Source organism: Pseudophryne corroboree, chromosome 6 (assembly GCF_028390025.1).
Source record: "Pseudophryne corroboree isolate aPseCor3 chromosome 6, aPseCor3.hap2, whole genome shotgun sequence".
In the NCBI taxonomy this organism is placed as follows: Eukaryota; Metazoa; Chordata; class Amphibia; order Anura; family Myobatrachidae; genus Pseudophryne; species Pseudophryne corroboree.
Genome location: NC_086449.1, coordinates 272,284,663 through 272,302,328, shown reverse-complemented (window position 1 = coordinate 272,302,328; position 17,666 = coordinate 272,284,663). Strand labels below are relative to the sequence as shown.

The 17,666-nt window shown below is 46.1% G+C and overlaps 1 protein-coding gene across 1 annotated transcript in view; it reads right to left on the bottom strand.

Annotated features, from left to right (window-relative positions):
- SECISBP2L (SECIS binding protein 2 like) overlaps positions 1–17,666 on the bottom strand; it is a 197,623-nt gene that overhangs the window by 84,434 nt on the left and 95,523 nt on the right. Inside the window, exon 8 of the mRNA XM_063926038.1 lies at positions 3,885–4,019. Within this exon, the coding sequence (XP_063782108.1) occupies positions 3,885–4,019 (135 nt within the window). The remainder of the gene's footprint in view (positions 1–3,884; positions 4,020–17,666) is intronic.

The window sequence follows — 17,666 nt, the reverse complement described above, 5'->3', positions numbered from 1 at the left end:
CACGGAATTAGATGTGATTTCTTTAAACTGACTATCCAACCGTGCTGAACTAGTACATTGTACGTTAGCAAAGCATGCTGAAGAAGCAATTGTTGAGACGGAGCCTTTATGAGTAGATCGTCCAAATACGGAACAATTATTACCCCTAGGGACCTGAGATGAGCTATCATCACGGACATTACCTTGGTGAATACCCGAGGCGCTGATGAGAGGCCAAACGGGAGAGCCTGAAACTGGTAATGGTCTCGCCTTATCGCAAACCTTAAGAAACTCTGGTGAGGTGGCCAAATCGGAATGTGTAAGTACGCATCCTTGAGATCCAGTGCAATCATGAATTCCTGCGGCTCTAACCCTGCAATTACTGACCTGAGAGATTCCATCTTGAATCTGTGGTAAGTGACGTAATGATTGAGACCTTTTAGGTTCAATATTGGCCTGACTGAGCCATCTGGTTTTGGTACCAGAAACAGACTGGAATAATAACCCTGCCCCTGTTCCTGCACGGGGACCGGAATTACAACTGCAGCATTCAGCAGAGACTGAATGGCAACCTGCAGAACTGCTTTCTTGTCGTCCGACACAGGCAGTCCTGTCGTGAAAAATCTTCCTGTCGGAAGATAATCGAACTCTATTTTGTAACCCTCTAATACTAACTTGCGGATCCACCCATCTGTGGACGTCTGCAGCCACGCCCCCTGAAAGCTCTGAAGGCGTGCTCCCACAATTGGAGATCCGAGATGGGCTGGGAGCCCGTCATGCCACTGGTTTGTTAGTGGTCTTAGTGTCTTGACGACGTGCATTGGATTGTCGAGCACTACGTCCCCGACCTCTTCTACCAGGCGTGACTGCTCCTGTGCCCTGCCCACGAAAGGGCTGAGTTCTAAAGGATTTGAACGCCGGACCAGAATATTTCCGTTTAGGTATAGTTGTAGGCGATGGAAGAAACACAGACTTTCCTCCAGTAGCCTCAGAAATCCATTTGTCCAATTCAGGACCGAAAAGCTTCTCGCCATCATAAGGCAATGCCTCTATACCTTTTTTAACCTCCGTCTCCGCCTGCCAAGAACGCAGCCAAAGTGCTCGTCGTACTATGACTAGCGATGAGGACAGGCGAGAAGTAAGCTGACAGACGTCAGTAGAAGCTGTACATAGATATTCAGCAGCTTCCCAGATTTGATCCGCGAGAAGTATAAGATGGTCATCTTGCAGAGCCGACTTGAGCTCTTTTATCCATACCATTAAAGCTTTAGTAACCCAAATGCCAACCAACCCAGGTCTCAGCAGCACTCCAGCTGCTGTATACATGGACCTTAGCATAGCCTCTATTTTACGATCTGCAGGGTCTTTAAGCGTAGTAGCAGTTGGTACTGGTATGGTTAACTTCCTTGTAAGTTTGGATACGGATGAATCCACCAATGGTGGGTTCTCCCAAGTAGCTGTCATGGACTCTGGAAACGGGTAACTCGATTTAAATCTACGAGGAATAGAAAACCGTTTATCCGGATTTTTCCGTGATTCCAGTAACATTTTATTAAGAGATTCCGAAATAGGGAAACACATCGGAGATCTCTGTCGTTTAGTAAAAACTACCTCATCATTCGTCAGGGGCTCCTCAGTTTCCGTAAACTCCAGCGACTGACGTACTGCTCTGATGAGATTGTCAATACCTGGGCTGTCAAAATCGTCACTATCTGACTGTTGCCCTATTTCGCCCTCCTCATACTCCTGTTCAGTGAGGTCTAGTATCCTAGAGACTGGAGAATTATTAGGAAAAGGAAATTTATCTTTTCCACTCAAGGTGGGCCTCTGACCAGATTGAGACTCTGGTAACTCAAATGGTCTCATTTTAAACTCAGATCTTGCCGCCTCTCTTTCTTCCCGAGAGGCGGCCAGCTCTGATTGTAAACCAACTAATACATCTGCAAGTAAAGCCCATGGAGGGTCCAGAGATGGTGGTTTTACTTCTGAAATCGTATTTATGGCTGTATTAACAACACATGCTGTACATGTGGTGGATCCATCAGGCAACACACTCTTACAGACATGACATGAAAAATGTTTCTTAGATTTTGCTGGTGTCTTACTCATTATAAAAGACAGACAATACAAACTACACACAGACAGACTGCACGACTCAGTAATAACACCAAAGTTCCTGGTATATATCAGGCAAGTGCAGTGCCTGCCAGCAATAAGAAAACTGACCCCAAAATTCCCCTAGTACCACTCTTAGCCGAGATGTAATAAAGGAAACCTGGAACAGACAGGAGAACATTAACATATTAAGCATGCCAAATACTGCAAATGTCTCCCCCCCCCCCCACGACCTCCGTGTACAGCACCGGGTCGGGGCCTGTGGAAGTCTGCATAGGGCCGTGTGAGCGGCCTGTACCTGTAGGCCCAGGCAGCGGGAACTCCTCGGCTGCTGCGGGCGGATAGCGGAAGCAGCGAGCGTGCTGCATAGAGCCCTGGAGCGGCCTATGCACACGCGCTCCCGCCCGCCACACACATTTTGCGGAGTGTCTGTGTAGCCAGGCAGCGCTGCTGCGGCGCCGGGGAGCAGCGGTCTGGTATTTAAGATGCTGGGAGCGGAGAGTGAGAGCGCGCCGCATGGAGCCGTGATGCGGCCCATGCACACGCGCTCCGGGCAGCGGTGAGTACCCAATACAATCCCCAACAGTGGAGCGGCAGCAAGAGCTGACCGCCCCTAACATACCTGGACCGTGACCAAAGTCTATGACGGGGCTTCTCATCCAAGCTCCGTCCAGCTTTTTGCAGGCAGCCTGCAGGTGGAGTGAGGGAGCTCTTTACAGAGAGGTCCGACACTCACGGCTGTTCTCAGCCGCTTCCACTGTCCCTGACCCACGCCTGTTAGAAGGGGGGAAAGGACGTGGAAATCCTTGAAAAAAAGAAAAACTTAGGAACTAAAAAAAAAATTCCAATACTTCGTGGACGAGCTCCACTATGCCTTCTAACTGTGTCGAGCACAGAAAAAACACTGAAGTGCTCGAGGATATGGAGGGGAGGAGTAGTCTCAAAAATTAATTTATTCAGTGCCTTCTTCCGGTGGAAGCCGTCCATATCCCAAGAGTACTCCACTGACCCCTAGTGGATGATAAAGAAAAAAGAAAACAATTTCTGAGCGCTTTTCTGGGGAAAAGTCATTAGTTAAGTGTGTCGACCATCAGTTTTTAGGTTTTAAAAAGCCTGATTTTAGCCAAATTAGACATTTATAAACTGGAATTATGGAAACTGAGGAGTGTAGTCAGCGGACAGGGGAAGTCCTATAATAAAGTACTGTACATAAAAAAGTACTGTATAAGAAACTTCCTTTTATTAAGTAGTCATGGTATTTTTGACAATATGCAGACTATGGGGAGGAATCCAAATAGTCACAGTAATTTACCGCAGTCAAATTGAAGCAGCAGGGCTATTCTATTAGCCTCGAAGGCAGGCTGCAGTCAATGTTTTTTGGGGGGATTTTTTTCTGAGCAGATTCAAAAAGATCCCCAATAAATAGCCTGATTTCAGGTGCAGCAACTGGGCTAACTTATTAATTCCTGCCCAAGAAATGTAATATCCAACCGTAGGTTTACATTTTGAAACTCTTCTAAACTGCAAAAATAAGGTTTGCGCCATTTAAAAAAATTACAGTGAATCTAGCCAATCCTTTCCAATCGTGCTGAATGAACCTTCCTATTTAGGGGGACTGGATATTCAGGCATGCTGAGCTGTGGATTCTTGAGGGGAATTGGGAGGCAATAGCCTCTCCTCCCCCCCCCCCCCCCCTCCCCTTCTCTAATAATGCCTTTAAATCAAATTTATTTTATTGTGCTTTTTGAGGCCTACTGTAATACAATAAATAAGTACAGCTATACAACTACCTCAAAAAAGAGTTGTTCAGGACTTTGATCTGTTCTGTTCAACTGAGCTATGGTCCCTGTTTTATTGTCCTGCTTCCTCTGGATATTCTGTCTTCTTTCGGATGATGTACTCTGACCTCTCATACGATATCCAAGCTATGGTCAGAAGATGATTCATTATAATAAGACTTTCAGAATGAAAAGAAAATGCATAAGAGCAGGAATAATAAAACAAATGTATCTTGTGTAAAGTCATTTTCTGCATATTTTCATGGGGATAACGGAACAAGTTCCAATAAAAGGAAGATGAAATCTCTAACAGAGAAAGAATAATACGAAAACATATTTAAAGGGGAATAGGAAGAATTAAGTGGAACACACACAACTATGGCCAGGCAGCTTGACAAATTGTCCTCCTGCATTAGCTAATTGCAAACACATGCCAAACGCATTCACAAAAATTGGTATATAGCATGATCTCAAACTAAGGATCATTGGTATTCAATATACACTACTGCTGCAGTAGTGCCAAACAGCCCTTGACGAGCCATGTCCCATGTGACTCTGCTTGCTACAAGCATCTTTTGCATGTATTTTCACCCAAAATGCGCATTAGTCCTCAAGATGGAGCGCAAGCTAGCAATTCTCTCCTTCCTGGGCGTTCAGACAAGACAGGCATCACCAGGAAAGAGAAAATAGGATTTTAATTACAGTATTTGCTGGCGTATAAGACTACTTTTTTGCCCTGAAAAACATGCCTCCAAGTGGGGGGGTCGTCTTATACGCCGGGTGCACTTCAGTTGGGATAGACATAGCTGCCATAGTGGCCTTCCGATACTCGCCCGGTGCCCATAGTGGCCTCCCGATGCCCGCCCACCTCATTCTACTCACCATCCAGTATCGCGCGATATCCAGTGCGGCCGCGGCGGGTCACTAGTGCCAATTACAGGGAGATGCAGGGACTGGCCGGAGGCGCTGCAGTCGCTTTGTGGCCGTACAATAATGACAATGACAGGTACTGTAATGGCACTAATACTAATACTAATGGCACTCATGTGAAACCGGTAACACTAAATGCACACAGGGGTATACTTTTATACATTTTACAACTTTCTCCTCGCCCCCTCCCCCCTTCTTATGCATACTTTGATAAATACTCCCTATCCAAATCTCTTATCAGGTCATAATATACAGTATGTCACAAATCTGATGTTCTTTTACGTTTTATTTGGTGTGTGGAAGGGGGTAGTCTTATACGGCGAGTATATAACAAACTCTATATTTTGAGTGGAAATGTTGGGGGTCGTCTTATACGCCCAGTCGTCTTATACGCCGGCAAATACGGTACCTACCGGTAAATCCTTTTCTCGTAGTCCGTAGAGGATACTGGGAATCCATTTAGTACCATGGGGTATAGACGGGTCCACTAGGAGCCATGGGCACTTTATGAATTTGATAGTGTGCGCTGGCTCCTCCCACTACGCCCCTCCTACCAGACTCCGTCTAGGAAACTGTGCCCGAGGAGACGGACATTCTTTGAGAGAAGGATATAACAGGATAGTGGTGAGATACCGAACCAGCACAAACAAATAAGAGGAAAGCCAGGCTAAACAAACTTGGAACAGGAACAGCAACAGCTGAACCTAACAACAATACTTAATCTAGTAACAGTGCAGGAAGTACGAAGCACTGGCAGGCGCTCAGTACCCTCTACAGACTACGAGAAAAGGATTTCCCGGTAGGTAATTAAAATCCTATTTTCTCGTACGTCCTAGAGGATACTGGGAATCCATTTAGTACCATGGGGAAGTACCAAAGCTCCCAAACCGGGTGGAAGAGTGCTGATGTTCCTGCAGAACTGATTGACTAAACTGAAGGTCCTCAGTGGCCAAAGTATCGAACTTGTAGAATTTAGCAATCCTGCCATGGAATAAGCATGCTGGATAGTGAGCCTGATCCAGCGTGCAATGGACTGCTTCGAAGCAGGACACCCAATTTTACTGGTATCATAAAGAACCAACAGCGAGTCCGATTTTCAAAGCCCTCACAACATCCAAAGACTTTGAAGTAGCCGAGGTGACGGTAACCACCGGAACCACAATATGTTGGTTGATGTGAAACGCAGACACCACTTTAGGAAGAAATTGCTGACAAGTTCTGAGTTCAGCTTTGTCTTCATGAAAAATTAAATAGGGGCTCTTGTGAGACAACCCCCCCAGCTCCGACACACGTCTTGCTGAAGCCAAGGCCAACAGTGTGATGGTCTTCCACGTAAGATATTTTAAGTCTACTCCTATAACGGTTCAAACCAGACCGATTGGAGGAACTGCAACACCAAATTGAGATCCAAAGGTGCTGTGGGAGGCACAAAGGGAGGTTGGATGTACAGAACACCTTTCAAGAACGTCTGGACCTCAGGGAAAGAAGCCAATTGTTTCTGAAAGAAAACAGACAAGGCCGAAATCTGGACATTTATGAAGCCAATGGAGGAATAATAAGACTTAAGACAGAGAGTGAGCATTTGGTGGAGGGTGACAAGGCAATAGCAGATCACCTAAATAATTATTTTTGCTCAGTATTTACTACAGAAGAAGGGATGGGGCCACAGTTAAGTTGCAATGACATTCATAAAAATAAGGTAGATGAAAGTACATTTACAGAGGAGAAGGTCCTAACAGAACTTTCACAACTAAAAGTGGATAAATCAATGGGACCAGATGGGATACACCCAAGGATACTCAAAGAGCTAAAAGATGTGCTGGTTACACCATTAACAGAATTATTTAACCAGTCACTAAATACAGGTGCTATTCCAGAGGACTGGAAAAGAGCAAATGTAGTTCCACTGCACAAAAGTGGAAGAAAGGAAGAAGCAAGTAACTACAGACCAGTAAGCCTTACATCAGTAGTGGGGAAAGTAATGGAAAAACTATTAAAAGAAAGAGTTGTGGAATATCTTAAATCAAACCACTTACAGGATCCAAAACAGCATGGATTTACTGGTGGCAGATCAGGCCAAACAAAACTTAATTGACTTTTTTGACTCTGTGACGAAAATAATAGATCAAGGGGGAGCTGTAGATGTAGCATATCTAGACTTTAGTAAGGCATTTGACACTGTCCCACATCGCAGACTGCTAAATAAACTTGAAAGCGTGGGGGTGGATTATAAAACAGTTAAATGGATAAGAGCCTGGTTGCAGGATAGGAAACAGACAGTTGTAGTTAATGGAGTGCAATCTATGGAGGGAAATGTTACCAGTGGAGTACCCCAGGGGTCTGTACTTGGTCCAGTTCTCTTTAATATCTTTGTTGGTGACATTGCAGATGGTATTGAAGGGAAGGTATGCCTTTTTGCAGATGATACAAAGATATGCAACAGGGTAGACACACTGGGAGGAGTAAAACAAATGATTGATGACCTAGGTAGGCTTGAGAAATGGTCAAGAACATGGCAACTACAGTTTAATGCTAAAAAATGCAAAATCATGCACTTAGGTCTATAAAACCCAAAGGCTAAATATAGTATCAAGGGTACTATAATGGAAACTACTGAGGAGGAAAGGGATTTAGGAGTCACTATTTCAAGTGACTTGAAGGCAGGAAAGCAATGCAACAAAGCAATGAGAAAGGCAAGTCAGATGCTTGGTTGCATAGGGAGAGGAATCAGTAGTAGGAAAAAAGAAGTGATAATGCCACTGTATAGGTCATTGGTGCGGCCCCATCTGGAATACTGTGTCCAGTTCTGGAGACCATATCTCCAGAAGGATATAAATACATTAGAGAGTGTACAAAGAAGACAACTAAAATGGTGCATGGCCTACATCACAAAACGTACCCGGAAAGGCTAAAAGATCTTAACATGTATAGTTTGGAGGAGAGAAGAGAAAGGGGGGACATGATAGAAACTTTCAAATATATCAAGGGTCTTAAAGTTCAGGAGGGAAACATTCTTCAAAAGAAGAGAAATATTAGAACTCAAGGACATACACTGAGACTGGAGGGGGGGAGGTTCAGGGGAAATTTAAGGAAAAATTACTTCACAGAAAGGGTAGTGGATAAGTGGAATAGTCTCCCATCAGAGGTGGTAGAGGCCAAGACTGTAGAGCAATTTAAACATGCTTGGGATAGGCATATGAATATCCTTACAAAGAAATAGGGTTCAAAAAGGGTTGAGATTACATAAAGGATAAAAAAAAGGGGACAGACTAGATGGGCCAAGTGGTTCTCATCTGCCGTCAAATTCTATGTTTCTATGTAAGCCCAGACATAAGCCCACATCCACATCTGACTGCAGAAAAAGCAGGAAACGTCCCAGATGAAATTCCACTGCAGAATATTTTCTGCTCTCACACAAAGACGTATTTCTTCCAAATACCGTGGTAAATATTTAGACGTTACCCCCTTTCTGGCCTGGATCATAGTCGGGATGACCTTGTCAGGGATCCCTCTCCAGGCTAGAATCAGCCGTTCAACTTCCATGCCGTCAAACATAGCCGCGGGTAAATCTTGATAGACGAACGGGCCCTGTTGCAGAAGATCCTTGCGAAGAGGTAGAGTCCACAGATCTTCGAGTAGCAACTCTAGAAGGTCCGAGTACCAGGCCCTTCTTGGCCAGTCCGAAGCAATGAGTATTGCTTGAACCTTTTCCCTTTTTATTCTTTTGAGAATTCTTGGGATCAGAGGAAGTGGAAGAAACACGTACACCATCTAATAGACCCATGGAGTCGTCAGAGCGTCTACCGCCACTGCCTGTGGGTCTCTCGACCTGGAACAATACCGCTTGAGCTTCTTGTTGAGACGAGAGGCCATCATGTCGATTTGTGGATATCCCCACCGACATGTCAAGCATCTGCCCAGAGGAGAATTCTCATCACCTCTGACATTGCTGCTCTGCTTTTCGTTCCGCCCTGTCGGTTTATGTACATTACCGCCGTCACATTGTCCGACTGGACCTGAATGGCCTGATCTCAAAGAAGATATGCGGCCTGCAGAAGGGCGTTGTACATAGCCCAGAGTTCCAGAATGTTGATTAGAAGGACAACTTCCTGACTGGACCATCTTCCCTGAAACTGCACCCCCTGGGTGACTGCTCCCCAACCTCTGAGGCTTGAGTCTGTGATTAGCAGAATCCAATTCTGAAACCCGAACCGTCGACTCTCGATTAGGTGAGAAGTCTGAAGCCACCATAGAAGAGAAATCCTGGCACTTGACACTTGGGATCCTCTGGTGCATGCGAAGATGCGATCCGGACCTTTTGTCCAACAGATCCAGCTGGAAAGGTCTTGCATGAAACCTTCCGTACTGAAGCGCCTTGTAAGAGGCCACCATTTTCCCCAGAAGGCGAATGCATAGATGCACCTTTTAAAACAATTATTTAAAAAAAAAAAAAATTAAAGGTTACGTTTTAAAAATAACAATCATATCAATTTGAACATATTTATTTAAATTTAAAAGAGTGCTCCAAAAAGGCAATCCCTGTCTTTTTCCGGCCACTGTCGGTTTTTGTGTGTTTATCAGGTTTAAACATGATTGTTGGAGCACCTCCAGCTGATTAATTCTACCTATTAATAAAAAGGAAAAATTATTGGACAGCTGGTTTCATTATATTTCTTTGACAATTTTTGGGTTCGGTGCAGGGTATATTGCGTTACTACAAAATAGATGCACCTATACCCGGGTTGGACTCAGGATATCCCAAACCAATCGACTGGATTACCAATGCATTTTCCAATGGAAAGAACACCTTCTGCGACTGTGTCCAGTATCATCCCCAGGAATGGAAGCCTCCGTGTTGGCTCTAGGTGTGATTTCGGAAGAAGATCGTCCAGGTACGGAATTATGTTCACTCCCTGCTTGCGGAGGAGAAAGATCATCTCTGCCATCACCTTGGTGAACACCCTCGGTGCCGTGGAGAGACCAAATAGCAGGGCCTGGAACTGGTAGTGACAGTCCTGCAATGCAAACCGTAGATAAGCCTGATGAGGCGGCCAGATCGGAATGTGAAGGTACGCATCCTTGATATCCAGAGACACTAGGAATTCCCCTTACTCCAGACCTGAGATCACCGCACTCAGAAACTCCATTTTGAATCTGAACATTCGTAAGTACGGGTTCAACATTGGTCTTACCGAACTGTCCGGTTTCGGTACTACAAACAAGTTGGAACAATATCCCTTGTTTTGCAGATGAGGTGGAACTGGAACAATGACCTGAGTCTGCACCAGTTTCTGAATGGCGTCCTGTAAAGTTATACTTGCCTCCTGTGAAACTGGTAAGCCCGATTTGAAGAATCTGTGAGGTGGGAGCTCCTGGAACTTCAGCCTGTAGCCTTGGGAAATAAGATTTATGACCCAGGGATCGTGGCACGAACTTGTCCAGATGCGACTGAAGAATTTTAGCCGTGCTCCCACTCGCCAGTCTTTCAGGCACAGCGGTCCACCATCATGCTGAAGGCTTTGAGGAAGCAGAGCTTGAACTCTGTTCCTGAGAACCGTCAGTTGCTGATTTGCGTGGTTTACCTCTAGCACATCTGGTGGCTGTAGAAGAACCTCTGGTTTTGACCTTAAACTTGGCAGTCCGAAAGGACTGCAAATTGGAAGCTAACTAGGCCTTCCTGGCAGGGGGAGCTGCGGAAGGAAGATATGTGGACTTAACCGCAGTAGCTCTGGAGATCCATTTATCCAGTTCATATCCAAATAAGGCCTCTCCTGTAAATGGTAGGCCTTCCACGCCTTTCCTGGAGTTCGCATCAGCAGTCCACTGGCGTAGCAACAAGCCCCTGCGTGCCGACACTGCCATCGCAGTGGTGCGTGAATTAAGCAAGCCTATTTCTTTTATGGCTTCCACCATAAAGTCTGCAGAGTCTTGTATATGTTGTATGAGTAAAACAATCTCCCCCCTAGATAAGGAATCTAACCCCTCAATTAGGTTACCTGACCATTTAGCAATGGGTTTAGTGATCAACGAACATGCTATAGTGGGTCTCTGGGCCACCCCAGCAGCTGTGTACAAGGATTTGAGTGTGGTCTCAATTCTACGATCAGCCATGTCTTTCAGGTAGGCTGCACCAGTCACAGGCAATACTATTTTCCGTGACAGCCTGGATACTGATGCATCCACTATCGGTGGATTTTCCCATTTTTTCCTATTCTCAGGAGGAAAAGGAAAGGATGAGAGTAACCTCTTAGTTATTTGAAACTTCCTATCAGGATTAACCCACGGTTCTTCAAACAGGGTATTCAGATCCTTTGACTCAGGAAAAGTGACTGAGGATTTTTTTTTTCCATTAAAATAAGATTCCTCCCACTCCTCTGTCACCTTATCAGGAATTTGCAGAACGTCTCCGATAGCTTCTGTAAGAGCCTCTATTCCCTGTGACAGAGCAGCATCCCCCCCTCTGAGTCCACCTCACCCTCCTCCATGTCTGACCCTTCATCATCAGAGTCAGACTGCAGGACATGGGCCAGAGTACGTTTTTGCAGACAAATCGCAGGGGACTGAGCCTCTGTTCATAAACTCATCCACATTATTGCGTTTCTTTCTTATTGCGGGACAATTTAGTAGACATATTGGAGATCATTCCTTTAATGGAATCCAGCCATGCTGGTTCAGCCCAGATAGCCTGGGAAGGTGCACTACACTGAGTACACATTAGTGAGTCCCCTGGGGAAGAGAAGCACTCTGCCGTACATGACACACACACACACACACACACACACTCACACACACACACACACTCACACTCACACACACACACACACACACACACACACACACACACACAGGTAAAAGGTTAAAAGCATAATTAACACACAAAGAGCCTTCCAGGGAAACAGAGATATTATGAAGCCAGCACACCGCGCCCTTAAAGCTAATGCCAAGCTTAGCTGGGTCGCAGACTGAGGGACTTAGTACACTTATTAGATACTGGGATGCCGGGTCGATACCGGGTTATTTGTGTGGTGTGAAAGGGTAGAGAGACTTTTGTTGTTTGTTTTTGGAAGAGGAGCATTGTACCTGCTGTATTAAATTTTTGTTTTATTCATATCTAACAGCAAATGCATTTTTTGCCATCCAAGCAAATGTTGTAAAGCATGGTAGACATTACGGGCCTTATTGAGAGTTAATTGCATTTGTGTGATGAATATATGCAGAAAAGATGTACACAAACAAGGGCACACTCAATTGTGTCACATGTATCTGAAGATGTGTCCATTTCAAAGACAGTAGTATTGGCACCAGGCATACAAGTATGTATACTGGCGCCTAATGATACCTTAAAACTGGGTACACATTGGCGATTGAAGGCCGATATATATCGCGAGCGGAGAAGTGGGTGTGTCTAAACTATATGTCTTTGAACAGCGTCATCGTTCCCCCCTGCTATGACCCCCTGGTACCGCTGAGGTAATCTGGAGTCTCTCCAGAGGAGCTGCGCGTCCCTGTCAGTCACCATCTGTGTCCACTGCAGAGGGAAAATGGTGCTGGTGAACTGCTGGATCTGCTCATAGTGAAGACCCCACCCCCTCCATGGTGCGAGGTCTTCCTGCTTTCTTTTTATACTGGTGGAGGCAATTTAGTACTTAAAATGGAGTCAGATCTGTGCCAGTGTGGGTACTGTGTACTGAGACTCAGTTCGCCCCCTCAGAAGCCGGTTAGAAACGTGTCTCTGTACCCTCATGCCGCCATAATGGCCGGCGACCCGCTAACCGGGACGCCGGCTTAGTACTCCCCACTCTTCTGGCTCTGTTAGGGTTGGCGCCGTGCTGCGGGAATGTACGCTCGCCGTGGTGGGGCTTGCGAATAGTTTCCTCAGGAGCTAGTGTCCTGTCTGCAGGGAATGGGACCATTAACCCTTCAAGAGGCTGTGCCGTTTTCCCCCCTAAGTCCCATGAAGCAGGCAGGCCGGTGCCAGCCAGTCCTGCCTGAAAATAACAGATAAAATAAATACAGAAAACTCTTCAGGAGCTTTCATAAGCATGACCGGCTCCTCCGGGCACATTTTCTAAACTGGTAGGAAGGGCACAGAGAGAGGAGCCAGCACACACTATCAAATTCTTAAAGTGCCCATGGCTCCTAATGGATCCATCTCTACCCCATGGTACTAAATGGATTCCCAGTATCCTCTAGGACGTAAGAGAAAATTACCATGTTGCGCTCAATCATGAGGTCTAACTTCAATTGCATCTAAGAGCAGGAATACTGAAAGGATCAATTTGCAGCAATGGTGGCGATCAGCGCATCTCCCACCAGCCAGGTATCAGACTCCACTTAAGATAGCAGACCGGTAAGCTCATGCTGCACACCACTTTAATACACAGTCCGTGAAAAGCACAGACAGCCTCCACTGCTGCAGCCCATATGGAAAACTTTAGCATACAAAGACTAGAGCTGGTCAGGCACATTTGCTTTTTGGAAGTGCAGTTCCGAGGACAATTACACGGTTTATGAGTAATAGCGCCATTCAGGTGTATATTATGAAATTGCAGTTCATGGGACACTAAGGGGTATATTCAATTGAAGTCGAAAGCTGCAGTCTGTCGAAAAGACTGCAGTTTCGACTTTTTTGAGGTGGAAGGGATTCCGACCTATTCAATCTAACCCCAAATTATTCGACAAGTCGAGGAATTCGGCTTGACGAAAAGTACGTGGATCGGCGGAATAGCTGCCGATCCGCGTGCTTTTGTCGAAAACGGGGCCAAAACCGACAGGTTTTTGCTCCCTTTTCTACCATCTCAATTCGACTTTAACAAAGTCGACGTGAGATGCGGGAGCAGAGACGGGGAGAGCAGCGGGCAGACAGGGGACAGCAGCGCCGGAGGATGTATCACAACTGCCGCTCACAACAGCGTCCATCCGGCTCCAGCAAGCGAGACCTCGCTTGCTGGACGCTGCCGTGAGCGGCAGCTGTGATGCGGGGACGGGGAGAGGCAGATGCGAAGACAGGGAGAGGCAGACTTTTTTTAATGTTGAATTGAGAATGCATTGAATAGCCCAGGTCGGATCCATTCCGACAAATGAATGTCGGAATGGATCAGACTTCATTTGAATATACCCCTAAGACTAGGATTTATGGCTGTGGTACCAACCACTGTCTGAATGACTTTTAGAACATAATCTTGAGCATTGAAATTTTAATGCTTTCAGATTATCTGCTATATTAAAAGTATTTTACAAGCATTGTAATTAGTGATGAGCGGATTCGGTTTTACTCGGTTCTCAAAACGGCATCTTATTGGCTATCCAAAACACGTGACATCCGTGAGCCAATAAGATGCCGTTTTGAGAACCGAGTAAAACCGAATCCGCTCATCACTAATTGTAATAGCTGCTCAAAATTTTATTACACCACATTATTCTGATATTGTTTTTCTATATGTTTAATACATTTTGGTAATATATTATTACTAATTTATACCAAAACAATCAAACTGAGGAATTCTTTTTTTTTTGCACCTTATAAGGATCCTGTGATTGGGAGGCAATCATGAGACCGCCTGTCGGGATCCCGGCGGTTATAATGCAGACATCGGAATCCCGACAGGCGGTGAAATGCCGCAGCCGGAATCCTGGCACCATAGGCTTTTCTTCTTCTATGGGTGTCCACGACACCCAACAAAGGAGAATATAACTTGTGGCGAGCGCCGCAAGCCACCGTGCCTCCAGCATGGCAAGCGCAGCGAGCCTGCAAGGGGCTTTCTAGCACTCGCACCGCTGCCGGCATACTGGTTGCCGGGATCCCACTGTCGGGATCATGACAGCCTCATCGCCATCGTTATACTGTATGTATTCCCTGTAATTTATCCCAATATTCAGCTGGTTACAAACCTTTGTATTGGAACCACGCTTTACTTACAGTACTGTTCTTACCCACTAATTCAACTCCTCTTCCTACTTCCTTCCCCCCCACTTATTTCAACATTGCACCATAGGAGATAATAAGAATTTACTTACCGATAATTCTATTTCTCGGAGTCCATAGTGGATGCTGGGGTTCCTGAAAGGACCATGGGGAATAGCGGCTCCGCAGGAGACAGGGCACAAAAAGTAAAGCTTTAGGATCAGGTGGTGTGCACTGGCTCCTCCCCCTATGACCCTCCTCCAAGCCTCAGTTAGGTACTGTGCCCGGACGAGCGTACACAATAAGGAAGGATTTATGAATCCCGGGTAAGACTCATACCAGCCACACCAATCACACTGTACAACCTGTGATCTGAACCCAGTTAACAGTATGATAACAGCGGAGCCTCTGAAAAGATGGCTCACAACAATAATAACCCGATTTTTGTAACTATGTACAAGTAATGCAGATAATCCGCACTTGGGATGGGCGCCCAGCATCCACTACGGACTCCGAGAAATAGAATTATCGGTAAGTAAATTCTTATTTTCTCTATCGTCCTAGTGGATGCTGGGGTTCCTGAAAGGACCATGGGGATTATACCAAAGCTCCCAAACGGGCGGGAGAGTGCGGATGACTCTGCAGCACCGAATGAGAGAACTCCAGGTCCTCCTTAGCCAGGGTATCAAATTTGTAGGATTTTACAAACGTGTTTGCCCCTGACTAAATAGCCGCTCGGCAAAGTTGTAAAGCCGAGACCCCTCGGGCAGCCGCCCAAGATGAGCCCCCTTCCTTGTGGAATGGGCATTTACATATTTTGGCTGTGGCAGGCCTGCCACAGAATGTGCAAGCTGAATTGTATTACACATCCAACTAGCAAAAGTCTGCTTAAAAGCAAGAGCACCCAGTTTGTTGGGTGCATACAGGATAACAGCAAGTCAGTTTTCCTGACTCCAGCCGTCCTGGAACCTATATTTTCAGGGCCCTGACCACATCTAGCAACTTGGAGTCCTCCAAGTCCCTAGTAGGCGCAAGACACCACAATAAGCTGGTTCAGGTGAAACACTGACACCACCTTAGGGAGAGAACTGGGGACGAGTCCGCAGCTCTGCCCTGTCCGAATGGACAAACAGATATGGGCTTTTTTGAGAAAAAAACCACCAATTTGACACTCGCCTGGTCCAGGTCAGGTCCAAGAGCATGTTCACTTTTCATGTGAGATGCTTCAAATCCACAGATTTGACTGGTTTTAAACCAATGTGTTTTGAGGAATCCCAGAACTACGTTGAGATCCCACAGTGCCACTGGAGGCACAAAAGGGGGTTGTATATGCAATACTCCCTTGACAACTTCTGGACTTCAGGAACTGAAGCCACTTCTTTCTGGAAGAAAAATCAACAGGGCCGAAATTTGAACCTTAATGGACCCCAATTTGAGGCCCATAGACACTCCTGTTTGCAAGAAATGCAGGAATCGACCGAGTTGAAATTTCTTCGTGGGGCCTTCCTGGCCTCACACCACGCAACATATTTTCGCCACATGTGGTGATAATGTTGTGCGGTCACCTCCTTTCTGGCTTTGACCAGGGTAGGAATGACCTGTTCCTGAATGCCTTTTCCCTTAGGATCCGGCGTTCCACCGCCATGCCGTCAAACGCAGCTGCGATAAGTCTTGGAACAGACATGGTACTTGCTGAAACAAGTCCCTTCTTAGCGGCAGAGGCCATAAGTCCTCTGTGAGCATCTCTTGAAGTTCCGGGTACCAAGTCCTTCTTGGCCAATCCGGAGCCATGAGTATAGTTCTTACTCCTCTACGTCTTATAATTCTCAGTACCTTAGGTATGAAAAGCAGAGGATGGAACACATACACCGACTGGTACACCCACGGTGTTACCAGAACGTCCACAGCTATTGCCTGAGGGTCTCTTAACCTGGCGCAATACCTGTCCCGTTTTTTGTTCAGACGGGACGCCATCATGTCCACCTTTGGTAATTCCCAACGGTTTACAATTATGTGGAAAACTTCCCCATGAAGTTCCCACTCTGCCGGGTGGAGGTCGTGCCTACTGAGGAAGTCTGCTTCCCAGTTTCCATTCCCGGAATGAAACACTGCTGACAGTGCTATCACATGATTTTCCGCCCAGCGGAAAGTCCTTGCAGTTTTTGCCACTGCCCTCCTGCTTCTTGTGCCGCCCTGTCTATTTACGTGGGCGACTGCCGTGATGTTTTATCCCACTGGATCAATACCGGCTGACCTTGAAGCAGAGGTCTTGCTAAGCTTAGAGCATTATAAATTTACCCTTAGCTATATTTATGTGGAGAAAAATCTCCAGACTTGATCACACTCCCTGGAAATTTTTTCCTTGTGTGACTGCTCCCCAGCCTCTCGGGCTGGCCTCCGTGGTCACCAACATCCAAAACTGAATGCCGAATCTGCGGCCCTCTAGAAGATGAGCACTCTGTAACCACCACAGGAGAGACACCCTTGTCCTTGGATATAGGGTTATCCGCTGATGCATCTGAAGATGCGATCCGGACCATTTGTCCAGCAGATCCCACTGAAAAGTTCTTGCATGAAATCTGCCGACTGGAATTGCTTCGAAGGAAGTCACCATTTTTTTACCATGGCCCTTGTGCAATGATGCACTGATTTTAGGAGGTTCCTGACTAGCTCGGATAACTCCCTGGCTTTCTCTTCCGGGAGAAACACCTTTTTCTGGACTGTGTCCAGAATCATCCCTAAGCACAGGAGACTTGTTGTCGGGATCAGCTGCGATTTTGGAATCTTTAGAATCCACCCCTGCTGTTGTAACAGTATCCGAGATAGTGCTACTCCGACCTCCAACTGTTCCCTGGACTTTGCCCTTGTCAGGAGATCGTCCAAGTAAGGGATAATTAAGACGCCTTTTCTTCGAAGAAGAACCATCATTTCGGCCATTACCTTGGTAAAGACCCGGGGTG